At 39.4% G+C, this 15,996-nt stretch overlaps 1 protein-coding gene across 2 annotated transcripts in view; it reads right to left on the bottom strand.

Annotated features, from left to right (window-relative positions):
• SPAG17 (sperm associated antigen 17) overlaps positions 1–15,996 on the bottom strand; it is a 384,631-nt gene that overhangs the window by 33,725 nt on the left and 334,910 nt on the right. For both annotated transcript variants that reach the window (XM_075334839.1, XM_075334840.1), the window contains exon 30: positions 1,301–1,455. In XM_075334839.1, the coding sequence (XP_075190954.1) occupies positions 1,301–1,455 (155 nt within the window). The remainder of the gene's footprint in view (positions 1–1,300; positions 1,456–15,996) is intronic.

The following is a 15,996-nucleotide window of genomic DNA, read 5'->3' on the forward strand; positions in this document are numbered from 1 at the left end:
ATGACTGGGGGATCTAAAGGGGATCTCCTCCGATGGTGTCACCTGATACCACCCTGGTGGTCTGCCAAGACCCCGGTGATATAATATACTGGTCCCCATCCCTCCGGACACTCACCGGATACCACCCTGGTGGTCCGGCCAGGACCCCGGTATTATAATATACTGGTCCTCATCCCTCCTGACACTCACCTGATACCACCCTGGTGGTCCGGCCAGGACCCCGGTATTATAATATACTGGTCCCCATCACACCGGACACTCACCTGATACCACCCTGGTGGTCTGGCCAAGACCCCGGTGATATAATATACTGGTCCCCATCACACCGGAGACTCACCTGATACCACCCTGGTGGTCCGGCCAGGACCCCGGTATTATAATATACTGGTCCTCATCCCTCCTGACACTCACCTGATACCACCCTGGTGGTCCGGCCAAGACCCCGGTGATATAATATACTGGTCCCCATCACACCAGAGACTCACCTGATACCACCCTGATGGTCCGGCTAAGACCCCGGTGATATAATACACTGGTCCCCATCCCTCCTGACACTCACCTGATACCACCCTGGTGGTCCGGCCAAGACCCCGGTGATATAATATACTGGTCCCCATCACTCCGGACACTCACCTGATACCACCCTGGTGGTCTGGCCAAAGACCCTGGTGATATAATATACTGGTCCCCATCCCTCCGGACACTCACCGGATACCACCCTGGTGGTCCGGCCAGGACCCCGGTATTATAATATACTGGTCCTCATCCCTCCTGACACTCACCTGATACCACCCTGGTGGTCCGGCCAGGACCCCGGTATTATAATATACTGGTCCCCATCACACCGGACACTCACCTGATACCACCCTGGTGGTCCGGCCAGGACCCCGGTATTATAATATACTGGTCCTCATCCCTCCTGACACTCACCTGATACCACCCTGGTGGTCCGGCCAAGACCCCGGTGATATAATATACTGGTCCCCATCACACCAGAGACTCACCTGATACCACCCTGGTGGTCCGGCCAGGACCCCGGTATTATAATATACTGGTCCTCATCCCTCCTGACACTCACCTGATACCACCCTGGTGGTCCGGCCAAGACCCCGGTGATATAATATACTGGTCCCCATCACACCAGAGACTCACCTGATACCACCCTGATGGTCCGGCCAAGACCCCGGTGATATAATACACTGGTCCCCATCCCTCCTGACACTCACCTGATACCACCCTGGTGGTCCGGCCAAGACCCCGGTGATATAATATACTGGTCCCCATCACTCCGGACACTCACCTGATACCACCCTGGTGGTCCGGCCAGGATCTCGGTGCCGTCGCCGGACACAGCACGACAAGTCTTCTCCTCACAGTTCAGGACGATGGTGACAAAATCCGAATTCTCCACCCGGATAAATTTCACCGTCTTCAGGACACTTTGGGGTTTTTCTCCTGAGGAAATAGATGAAGGTGTCAGCGACGCTCCACAGATCCCACCCGACATGTGCCCCCCCATACAATGTAACACCCGACATGTGCCCCCCATACAATGTAACACCCGTCATGTGCCCCCCATACAATGTAACACCCGACATGTGCCCCCCATACAATGTAACACCCGACATGTGCCCCCCATACAATGTAACACCCGACATGTGCCCCCCATACAATGTAACAACCGACATGTGCCCCCCATACAATGTAACACCCGACATGTGCCCCCCATACAATGTAACACCCGACATGTGACCCCAATACAATGTGACATCCGATATAACAGACTAATGATACAATGTAACACCCGATATAACGGACTAATGATACAATGTAACACCCGATATAACCGACTAATGATACAATGTAACACCCGACATGTGCCCCCCATACAATGTGACATCCGATATAACGGACTAATGATACAATGTAACACCCGACATGTGCCCCCCATACAATGTGACATCCGATATAACGGACTAATGATACAATGTAACACCCGATATAACGGAGTAATGATACAATGTAACACCCTGTAAGGGATATCCTGAGATATGATGAGAATTATGACGTTCAGTCATGTCAGTCAGTTACTCCAGGATGTCACCCCCTCCCTTCCTGCTGCTTGGAGACCCAGCAAATGTAAAACTCAGCATCTGGGAAGGTGTCAAATCCAATTACACTGCCAAGCCAGAGGAAGACCCCCCTGGGGGGATATGTCCATTCATCAAGGGAGTGGGTGGGAAACTGGAAAACCTTGAGAAGCTTCAAAGGGATCCAGGACCCTCTTTCCCAGCAGGAGTTCATATTCTTGACTCTGTAAAGTCATACACAGTAATGTTATTACCGTGCGTCTGAGCCATACACCCACTACATAGTTAAAATTGGGACTCCAAGCTGCATCTCTGCATACCCTCGAATTCTTTGTTGCGCCCTGGGGCAGCGAGATACAGAGAACTGCGAGTAGGAGTCCGGTAGAGGAGTCGTGCTTGGACTCAGTAGGCAGAGGGGACACAGATGGATCTGATGACACCAGAACCGTCCCGATCGGACCTCCCAGTCCGGAGTTGCGGATCATATTCACTTTGGGATATTATTTTAGACTCAGGACAGGGGTGGGGAAGTACACCCCTGCGAGGTCACCAGGTGGGAGGGGACATGGATTGTAGCCAGTTTGATAAAGACAACGTGGACATTCTTGGCTTGTCTTTACTCGGGGGTCATGCATGCTATACACATGTGAGGAAGTCCATGAAACCCTGGTCAAACGGCGCCCCCCTGTGGCTAGACGCATAAGGTAACTGCTTGATCTGACTCTGTTTGTGACCACGTCTTATCTGTAAATGTACTCTGACACACATTATGTATATATATATATATATATATATATATATATATATATTCTGTAAATTCCATATTGTATATATTGTAGTATCTAATGTGCCCTTATGGCAATTGAAGATATATAATTTAATCTTGGGCTGTTCTGTTATCTCGATCCTGAATTCCATGTCTGTGGGCTCGGCATAATAGTTATCTTAATCGAGTGGTGGCAGCGAGTTTATGCCAAGGGTCATTGTGGGGCAACCAGTGAGATCTGGGGAGGATTAGATATATTCCGCCCGCAGGAGTCAGGGGAATATATACCTTACTCTCATCGGTAACCCTTCAATCATCAGCATAGTAGAATAGTGGCCTCCTTGCTTATTGTCGGGCAATTCCATGATTGGCCTGACTATAAGAGGGGCGCTAGAGAGCGAGTCAGGTGCTCTGTCTGCTGGAAAGGGGGAGTGTAACTTCCACTTCCTCCCCCTTTTCCTGACACACCCGATATCACGGGACTAATGATACAATGTAACACCCGATATAACGGACTAATGATACAATGTAACACCCGATATAACGGAGTAATGATACAATGTAACACCCGATATAACGGAGTAATGATACAATGTAACACTCGATATAACGGAGTAATGATACAATGTAACACCCGATATAACGGACTAATGATACAATATAACACCCGATATAACGGAGTAATGATACAATGTAACACCCGATATAACGGAGTAATGATACAATGTAACACCCGATATAACGGAGTAATGATACAATGTAACACCCGATATAACGGAGTAATGATACAATGTAACACCCAATATAACAGAGTAATGATACAATGTAACACCCGATATAACGGGACTAATGATACAATGTAACACCCGATATAACGGGACTAATGATACAATGTAACACCCGATATAACGGACTAATGATACAATATAACACCCGATATAACGGAGTAATGATACAATGTAACACCCGATATAACGGAGTAATGATACAATGTAACACCCGATATAACGGAGTAATGATACAATGTAACACCCGATATAACGGAGTAATGATACAATGTAACACCCAATATAACAGAGTAATGATACAATGTAACACCCGATATAACGGGACTAATGATACAATGTAACACCCGATATAACGGGACTAATGATACAATGTAACACCCGATATAACGGGACTAATGATACAATGTAACACCCGATATAACGGAGTAATAATACAATGTAACACCCGATATAACGGGACTAATAATACAATGTAACACCCGATATAACGGAGTAATGATACAATGTAAAACCCGATATAACGGGACTAATGATACAATGTAACACCCGATATAATGGGACTAATGATACAATGTAACACCCGATATAACGGGACTAATGATACAATGTAACACCCGATATAACGGGACTAATGATACAATGTAACACCCGATATAACGGGACTAATGATACAATGTAACACCCGATATAACGGGACTAATAATACAATGTAACACCCGATATAACGGGACTAATGATACAATGTAACACCCGATATAACGGAGTAATGATACAATGTAACACCCGATATAACGGGACTAATGATACAATGTAACACCCGATATAATGGGACTAATGATACAATGTAACACCCGATATAACGGGACTAATGATACAATGTAACACCCGATATAACGGGACTAATGATACAATGTAACACCCGATATAACGGGACTAATGATACAATGTAACACCCGATATAACGGGACTAATGATACAATGTAACACCCGATATAACGGGACTAATGATACAATGTAACACCCGATATAACGGAGTAATGATACAATGTAACACCCGATATAACGGAGTAATGATACAATGTAACACCCGATATAACAGAGTAATGATACAATGTAACACCCGATATAACGGGACTAATGATACAATGTAACACCCGATATAACGGGACTAATGATACAATGTAACACCCGATATAACGGGACTAATGATACAATGTAACACCCGATATAACGGGACTAATGATACAATGTAACACCCGATATAACGGAGTAATGATACAATGTAAGACCCGATATAACGGGACTAATGATACAATGTAACACCCGATATTACGGGACTAATGATACAATGTAACACCCGATATAACGGGACTAATGATACAATGTAACACCCGATATAACGGACTAATGATACAATGTAACACCCGATATAACGGACTAATGATACAATGTAACACCCGATATAACGGACTAATGATACAATGTAACACCCGATATAACGGGACTAATGATACAATGTAACACCCGATATAACGGGACTAACGATACAATGTAACACCCGATATAACGGACTAATGATACAATGTAACACCCGATATAACGGAGTAATGATGCAATGTAACACCCGATATAATGGGACTAATGATACAATGTAACACCCGATATAATGGGACTAATGATACAATGTAACACCCGATATAACGGACTAATGATACAATGTAACACCCGATATAACGGAGTAATGATACAATGTAACACTGGATATAACGGGACTAATGATACAATGTAACATCCGATATAACAGACTAATGATACAATGTAACACCCGATATAACAGACTAATGATACAATGTAACACCCGATATAACAGACTAATGATACAATGTAACACCCGATATAACGGACTAATGATACAATGTAACACCCGATATAACGGGACTAATGATACAATGTAACACCCGATATAACGGAGTAATGATACAATGTAACACCCGATATAACGGACTAATGATACAATGTAACACCCGATATAACGGACTAATGATACAATGTAACACACGATATAACAGACTAATGATACAATGTAACACCCGATATAACAGACTAATGATACAATGTAACACCCGATATAACAGACTAATGATACAATGTAACACCAGATATAACAGACTAATGATACAATGTAACACCCGATATAACGGACTAATGATACAATGTAACACCCGATATAACAGACTAATGATACAATGTAACACCCGATATAACGGGACTAATGATACAATGTAACACCCGATATAACGGAGTAATGATACAATGTAACACCCGATATAACGGGACTAATGATACAATGTAACACCCGATATAACGGGACTAATGATACAATGTAACACACGATATAACGGAGTAATGATACAATGTAAGACCCGATATAACGGACTAATGATACAATGTAACACCCGATATAATGGGACTAATGATACAATGTAACACCCGATATTACGGGACTAATGATACAATGTAACACCCGATATAACGGGACTAATGATACAATGTAACACCCGATATAACGGACTAATGATACAATGTAACACCCGATATAACAGACTAATGATACAATGTAAGACCCGATATAACAGACTAATGATACAATGTAACACCCGATATAACGGACTAATGATACAATGTAACACCCGATATAACGGAATAATGATACAATGTAACACCCGATATAACAGACTAATGATACAATGTAAGACCCGATATAACAGACTAATGATACAATGTAACACCCGATATAACAGACTAATGATACAATGTAACACCCGATATAACGGAATAATGATACAATGTAACACCCGATATAACAGACTAATGATACAATGTAACACCCGATATAACGGACTAATGATACAATGTAACACCCGATATAACAGACTAATGATACAATGTAACACCCGATATAACAGACTAATGATACAATGTAACACCCGATATAACGGACTAATGATACAATGTAACACCCGATATAACAGACTAATGATACAATGTAACACCCGATATAACGGAGTAATGATACAATGTAACACCCGATATAACGGAGTAATGATACAATGTAACACCCGATATAATGGGACTAATGATACAATGTAACACCCGATATAACCGGACTAATGATACAATGTAACACCCGATATAACAGACTAATAATACAATGTAACACCCGATATAACAGACTAATGATACAATGTAACACCCGATATAACGGACTAATGATACAATGTAACACCCGATATAACGGGACTAATGATACAATGTAACACCCGATATAACGGAGTAATGATACAATGTAACACCCGATATAACAGGACTAATGATACAATGTAACACCCGATATAATGGGACTAATGATACAATGTAACACCCGATATAACGGGACTAATGATACAATGTAACACCCGATATAACGCGACTAATGATACAATGTAACACCCGATATAACGGGACTAATGATACAATGTAACACCCGATATAACAGACTAATGATACAATGTAACATCCGATATAACAGACTAATGATACAATGTAACACCCGATATAACGGACTAATGATACAATGTAACACCCGATATAACGGAGTAATGATACAATGTAAGACCCGATATAACGGGACTAATGATACAATGTAACACCCGATATAACGGAGTAATGATACAATGTAACACCCGATATAACGGAGTAATGATACAATGTAACACCCGATATAACAGAGTAATGATACAATGTAACACCCGATATAACGGGACTAATGATACAATGTAACACCCGATATAACGGGACTAATGATACAATGTAACACCCGATATAACGGGACTAATGATACAATGTAACACCCGATATAACGGGACTAATAATACAATGTAACACCCGATATAACGGAGTAATGATACAATGTAACACCCGATATAACGGGACTAATGATACAATGTAACACCCGATATAATGGGACTAATGATACAATGTAACACCCGATATAACGGGACTAATGATACAATGTAACACCCGATATAACGGGACTAATGATACAATGTAACACCCGATATAACGGGACTAATGATACAATGTAACACCCGATATAACGGGACTAATAATACAATGTAACACCCGATATAACGGGACTAATGATACAATGTAACACCCGATATAACGGAGTAATGATACAATGTAACACCCGATATAACGGGACTAATGATACAATGTAACACCCGATATAATGGGACTAATGATACAATGTAACACCCGATATAACGGGACTAATGATACAATGTAACACCCGATATAACGGGACTAATGATACAATGTAACACCCGATATAACGGGACTAATGATACAATGTAACACCCGATATAACGGGACTAATGATACAATGTAACACCCGATATAACGGGACTAATGATACAATGTAACACCCGATATAACGGAGTAATGATACAATGTAACACCCGATATAACGGAGTAATGATACAATGTAACACCCGATATAACAGAGTAATGATACAATGTAACACCCGATATAACGGGACTAATGATACAATGTAACACCCGATATAACGGGACTAATGATACAATGTAACACCCGATATAACGGGACTAATGATACAATGTAACACCCGATATAACGGGACTAATGATACAATGTAACACCCGATATAACGGAGTAATGATACAATGTAAGACCCGATATAACGGGACTAATGATACAATGTAACACCCGATATTACGGGACTAATGATACAATGTAACACCCGATATAACGGGACTAATGATACAATGTAACACCCGATATAACGGACTAATGATACAATGTAACACCCGATATAACGGACTAATGATACAATGTAACACCCGATATAACGGACTAATGATACAATGTAACACCCGATATAACGGGACTAATGATACAATGTAACACCCGATATAACGGGACTAACGATACAATGTAACACCCGATATAACGGACTAATGATACAATGTAACACCCGATATAACGGAGTAATGATGCAATGTAACACCCGATATAATGGGACTAATGATACAATGTAACACCCGATATAATGGGACTAATGATACAATGTAACACCCGATATAACGGACTAATGATACAATGTAACACCCGATATAACGGAGTAATGATACAATGTAACACTGGATATAACGGGACTAATGATACAATGTAACATCCGATATAACAGACTAATGATACAATGTAACACCCGATATAACAGACTAATGATACAATGTAACACCCGATATAACAGACTAATGATACAATGTAACACCCGATATAACGGACTAATGATACAATGTAACACCCGATATAACGGGACTAATGATACAATGTAACACCCGATATAACGGAGTAATGATACAATGTAACACCCGATATAACGGACTAATGATACAATGTAACACCCGATATAACGGACTAATGATACAATGTAACACACGATATAACAGACTAATGATACAATGTAACACCCGATATAACAGACTAATGATACAATGTAACACCCGATATAACAGACTAATGATACAATGTAACACCAGATATAACAGACTAATGATACAATGTAACACCCGATATAACGGACTAATGATACAATGTAACACCCGATATAACAGACTAATGATACAATGTAACACCCGATATAACGGGACTAATGATACAATGTAACACCCGATATAACGGAGTAATGATACAATGTAACACCCGATATAACGGGACTAATGATACAATGTAACACCCGATATAACGGGACTAATGATACAATGTAACACACGATATAACGGAGTAATGATACAATGTAAGACCCGATATAACGGACTAATGATACAATGTAACACCCGATATAATGGGACTAATGATACAATGTAACACCCGATATTACGGGACTAATGATACAATGTAACACCCGATATAACGGGACTAATGATACAATGTAACACCCGATATAACGGACTAATGATACAATGTAACACCCGATATAACAGACTAATGATACAATGTAAGACCCGATATAACAGACTAATGATACAATGTAACACCCGATATAACGGACTAATGATACAATGTAACACCCGATATAACGGAATAATGATACAATGTAACACCCGATATAACAGACTAATGATACAATGTAAGACCCGATATAACAGACTAATGATACAATGTAACACCCGATATAACAGACTAATGATACAATGTAACACCCGATATAACGGAATAATGATACAATGTAACACCCGATATAACAGACTAATGATACAATGTAACACCCGATATAACGGACTAATGATACAATGTAACACCCGATATAACAGACTAATGATACAATGTAACACCCGATATAACAGACTAATGATACAATGTAACACCCGATATAACGGACTAATGATACAATGTAACACCCGATATAACAGACTAATGATACAATGTAACACCCGATATAACGGAGTAATGATACAATGTAACACCCGATATAACGGAGTAATGATACAATGTAACACCCGATATAATGGGACTAATGATACAATGTAACACCCGATATAACCGGACTAATGATACAATGTAACACCCGATATAACAGACTAATAATACAATGTAACACCCGATATAACAGACTAATGATACAATGTAACACCCGATATAACGGACTAATGATACAATGTAACACCCGATATAACGGGACTAATGATACAATGTAACACCCGATATAACGGAGTAATGATACAATGTAACACCCGATATAACAGGACTAATGATACAATGTAACACCCGATATAATGGGACTAATGATACAATGTAACACCCGATATAACGGGACTAATGATACAATGTAACACCCGATATAACGCGACTAATGATACAATGTAACACCCGATATAACGGGACTAATGATACAATGTAACACCCGATATAACAGACTAATGATACAATGTAACATCCGATATAACAGACTAATGATACAATGTAACACCCGATATAACGGACTAATGATACAATGTAACACCCGATATAACGGAGTAATGATACAATGTAAGACCCGATATAACGGGACTAATGATACAATGTAACACCCGATATAACGGAGTAATGATACAATGTAACACCCGATATAACGGAGTAATGATACAATGTAACACCCGATATAACAGAGTAATGATACAATGTAACACCCGATATAACGGGACTAATGATACAATGTAACACCCGATATAACGGGACTAATGATACAATGTAACACCCGATATAACGGGACTAATGATACAATGTAACACCCGATATAACGGGACTAATAATACAATGTAACACCCGATATAACGGAGTAATGATACAATGTAACACCCGATATAACGGGACTAATGATACAATGTAACACCCGATATAATGGGACTAATGATACAATGTAACACCCGATATAACGGGACTAATGATACAATGTAACACCCGATATAACGGGACTAATGATACAATGTAACACCCGATATAACGGGACTAATGATACAATGTAACACCCGATATAACGGGACTAATGATACAATGTAACACCCGATATAACGGAGTAATGATACAATGTAAGACCCGATATAACGGGACTAATGATACAATGTAACACCCGATATTACGGGACTAATGATACAATGTAACACCCGATATAACGGGACTAATGATACAATGTAACACCCGATATAACGGGACTAATGATACAATGTAACACCCGATATAACGGACTAATGATACAATGTAACACCCGATATAACGGACTAATGATACAATGTAACACCCGATATAACGGACTAATGATACAATGTAACACCCGATATAACGGGACTAATGATACAATGTAACACCCGATATAATGGGACTAATGATACAATGTAACACCCGATATAATGGGACTAATGATACAATGTAACACCCGATATAACGGACTAATGATACAATGTAACACCCGATATAACGGAGTAATGATACAATGTAACACCCGATATAACGGACTAATGATACAATGTAACACCCGATATAACGGACTAATGATACAATGTAACACCCGATATAACGGGACTAATGATACAATGTAACACCCGATATAACAGACTAATGATACAATGTAACACCCGATATAACAGACTAATGATACAATGTAACACCCGATATAACAGACTAATGATACAATGTAACACCCGATATAACGGACTAATGATACAATGTAACACCCGATATAACGGGACTAATGATACAATGTAACACCCGATATAACGGAGTAATGATACAATGTAACACCCGATATAACGGACTAATGATACAATGTAACACCCGATATAACGGACTAATGATACAATGTAACACACGATAAAACAGACTAATGATACAATGTAACACCCGATATAACGGACTAATGATACAATGTAACACCCGATATAACAGACTAATGATACAATGTAACACCCGATATAACAGACTAATGATACAATGTAACACCCGATATAACGGACTAATGATACAATGTAACACCCGATATAACGGACTAATGATACAATGTAACACCCGATATAACATACTAATGATACAATGTAACACCCGATATAACAGACTAATGATACAATGTAACACCCGATATAACAGACTAATGATACAATGTAACACCCGATATAACGGACTAATGATACAATGTAACACCCGATATAACAGACTAATGATACAATGTAACACCCGATATAACGGACTAATGATACAATGTAACACCCGATATAACGGACTAATGATACAATGTAACACCCGATATAACAGACTAATGATACAATGTAACACCCGATATAACAGACTAATGATACAATGTAACACCCGATATAACAGACTAATGATACAATGTAACACCCGATATAACGGAGTAATGATACAATGTAACACCCGATATAACGGGACTAATGATACAATGTAACACCCGATATAACGGGACTATTGATACAATGTAACACCCGATATAACGGAGTAATGATACAATGTAACACCCGATATAACGGGACTAATGATACAATGTAACACCCGATATAACGGGACTAATGATACAATGTAACACACGATATAACGGAGTAATGATACAATGTAAGACCCGATATAACGGGACTAATGATACAATGTAACACCCGATATTACGGGACTAATGATACAATGTAACACCCGATATAACGGGACTAATGATACAATGTAACACCCGATATAACAGACTAATGATACAATGTAACACCCGATATAACAGACTAATGATACAATGTAACACCCGATATAACAGACTAATGATACAATGTAACACCCGATATAACGGGACTAATGATACAACGTAACACCCGATATTACGGGACTAATGATACAATGTAACACCTGATATAACGGGACTAATGATACAATGTAACACCCGATATAACGGACTAATGATACAATGTAACACCCGATATAACAGACTAATGATACAATGTAACACCCGATATAACAGACTAATGATACAATGTAACACCCGATATAACAGACTAATGATACAATGTAACACCCGATATAACGGGACTAATGATACAACGTAACACCCGATATTACGGGACTAATGATACAATGTAACACCTGATATAACGGGACTAATGATACAATGTAACACCTGATATAACGGGACTAATGATACAATGTAACACCCGATATAACAGACTAATGATACAATGTAACACCCGATATAACAGACTAATGATACAATGTAACACCCGATATTACGGACTAATGATACAATGTAACACCCGATATAACGGAATAATGATACAATGTAACACCCGATATAACCGGACTAATGATACAATGTAACACCCGATATAACAGACTAATGATACAATGTAACACCCGATATAACAGACTAATGATACAATGTAACACCTGATATAACGGACTAATGATACAATGTAACACCTGTTATAACGGACTAATGATACAATGTAACACCCGATATAACGGACTAATGATACAATGTAACACCCGATATAACAGACTAATGATACAATGTAACACCCGATATAACGGAATAATGATACAATGTAACACCCGATATAACCGGACTAATGATACAATGTAACACCCGATATAACAGACTAATGATACAATGTAACACCCGATATAACAGACTAATGATACAATGTAACACCTGATATAACGGACTAATGATACAATGTAACACCTGATATAACGGACTAATGATACAATGTAACACCCAATATAACGGACTAATGATACAATGTAACACCCGATATAACAGACTAATGATACAATGTAACACCCGATATAACGGAGTAATGATACAATGTAACACCCGATATAACTGACTAATGATACAATGTAACACCCGATATAACAGACTAATGATACAATGTAACACCCGATATAACGGACTAATGATACAATGTAACACCCGATATAACAGACTAATGATACAATGTAACACCCGATATAACGGAGTAATGATACAATGTAACACCCGATATAACGGGACTAATGATACAATGTAACACCCGATATAACGGAGTAATGATACAATGTAACACCCGATATAACGGACTAATGATACAATGTAACACGCGATATAACGGACTAATGATACAATGTAACACCCGATATAACAGACTAATGATACAATGTAACACCCGATATAACAGACTAATGATACAATGTAACACCCGATATAACTGACTAATGATACAATGTAAAACCCGATATTACGGACTAATGATACAATGTAACACCCGATATAACGGACTAATGATACAATGTAACACCCGATATAACGGGACTAATGATACAATGTAACACCCGATATAACGGACTAATGATACAATGTAACACCCGATATAACGGGACTAATGATACAATGTAACACCCGATATAATGGGACTAATGATACAATGTAACACCCGATATAACGGACTAATGATACAATGTAACACCCGATATAATGGGACTAATGATTCAATGTAACACCCGATATAACAGACTAATGATACAATGTAACACCCGATATAACGGACTAATGATACAATGTAACACCCGATATAACAGACTAATGATACAATGTAACACCCGATATAACAGACTAATGATACAATGTAACACCCGATATAACGGACTAATGATACAATGTAACACCCGATATAACGGACTAATGATACAATGTAACACCCGATATAACAGACTAATGATACAATGTAACACCCGATATAACAGACTAATGATACAATGTAACACCCGATATAACGGACTAATGATACAATGTAACACCCGATATAACGGACTAATGATACAATGTAACACCCGATATAACAGACTAATGATACAATGTAACACTTGATATAACCGGACTAATGACACAATGTAACACCCGATATAACGGACTAATGATACAATGTAACACCCGATATAACGGGACTAATGATAAAATGTAACACACGATATAACGGGACTAATGATACAATGTAACACACGATATAATGGGACTAATGATTCAATGTAACACCCGATATAACGGGACTAATGATACAATGTAACACACGATATAATGGGACTAATGATACAATGTAACACACGATATAACGGACTAATGATACAATGTAACACCCGATATAACGGGACTAATGATACAATGTAACACCCGATATAACGGACTAATGATACAATGTAACACCCGATATAACGGGACTAATGATACAATGTAACACCCGATATAACGGAGTAATGATACAATGTAACACCCGATATAACGGAGTAATGATACAATGTAACACCCGATATAATGGGACTAATGATACAATGTAACACCCGATATAACGGGACTAATGATACAATGTAACACCCGATATAACAGACTAATGATACAATGTAACACCCGATTTAACGGGACTAATGATACAATGTAACACCCGATATAACGGGACTATTGATACAATGTAACACCCGATATACCGGTGACCTGTAGTTATATGAAATCTCCCCTTGTTCCAGGGGCTGTGTCGGGGGGAGATCGGGGGCGGTTGGGGGGCTGCGGTCGTAGGTGTGTTGCTGCCAGCTGCTCGGTGGTCAGCGATCGGCGCTGTGCGGGGGATGTGGCAGCGGTGGAGCCGGCTGGATGATGGATTTCCCATCTCTGAGGAGTTCTCGGATGGATGATGGATGATGGTGTCAGGCTGATATTGTTATATCCATGGTCCTTGCTCTGGAATCCTGATCTGCATGATGGGACGGGGGATGGTAATGATGTTGTGGGGGAGG

The sequence above is a fragment of the Anomaloglossus baeobatrachus genome, chromosome 2 (genome assembly GCF_048569485.1).
Source record: "Anomaloglossus baeobatrachus isolate aAnoBae1 chromosome 2, aAnoBae1.hap1, whole genome shotgun sequence".
Classification (NCBI taxonomy): domain Eukaryota; kingdom Metazoa; phylum Chordata; class Amphibia; order Anura; family Aromobatidae; genus Anomaloglossus; species Anomaloglossus baeobatrachus.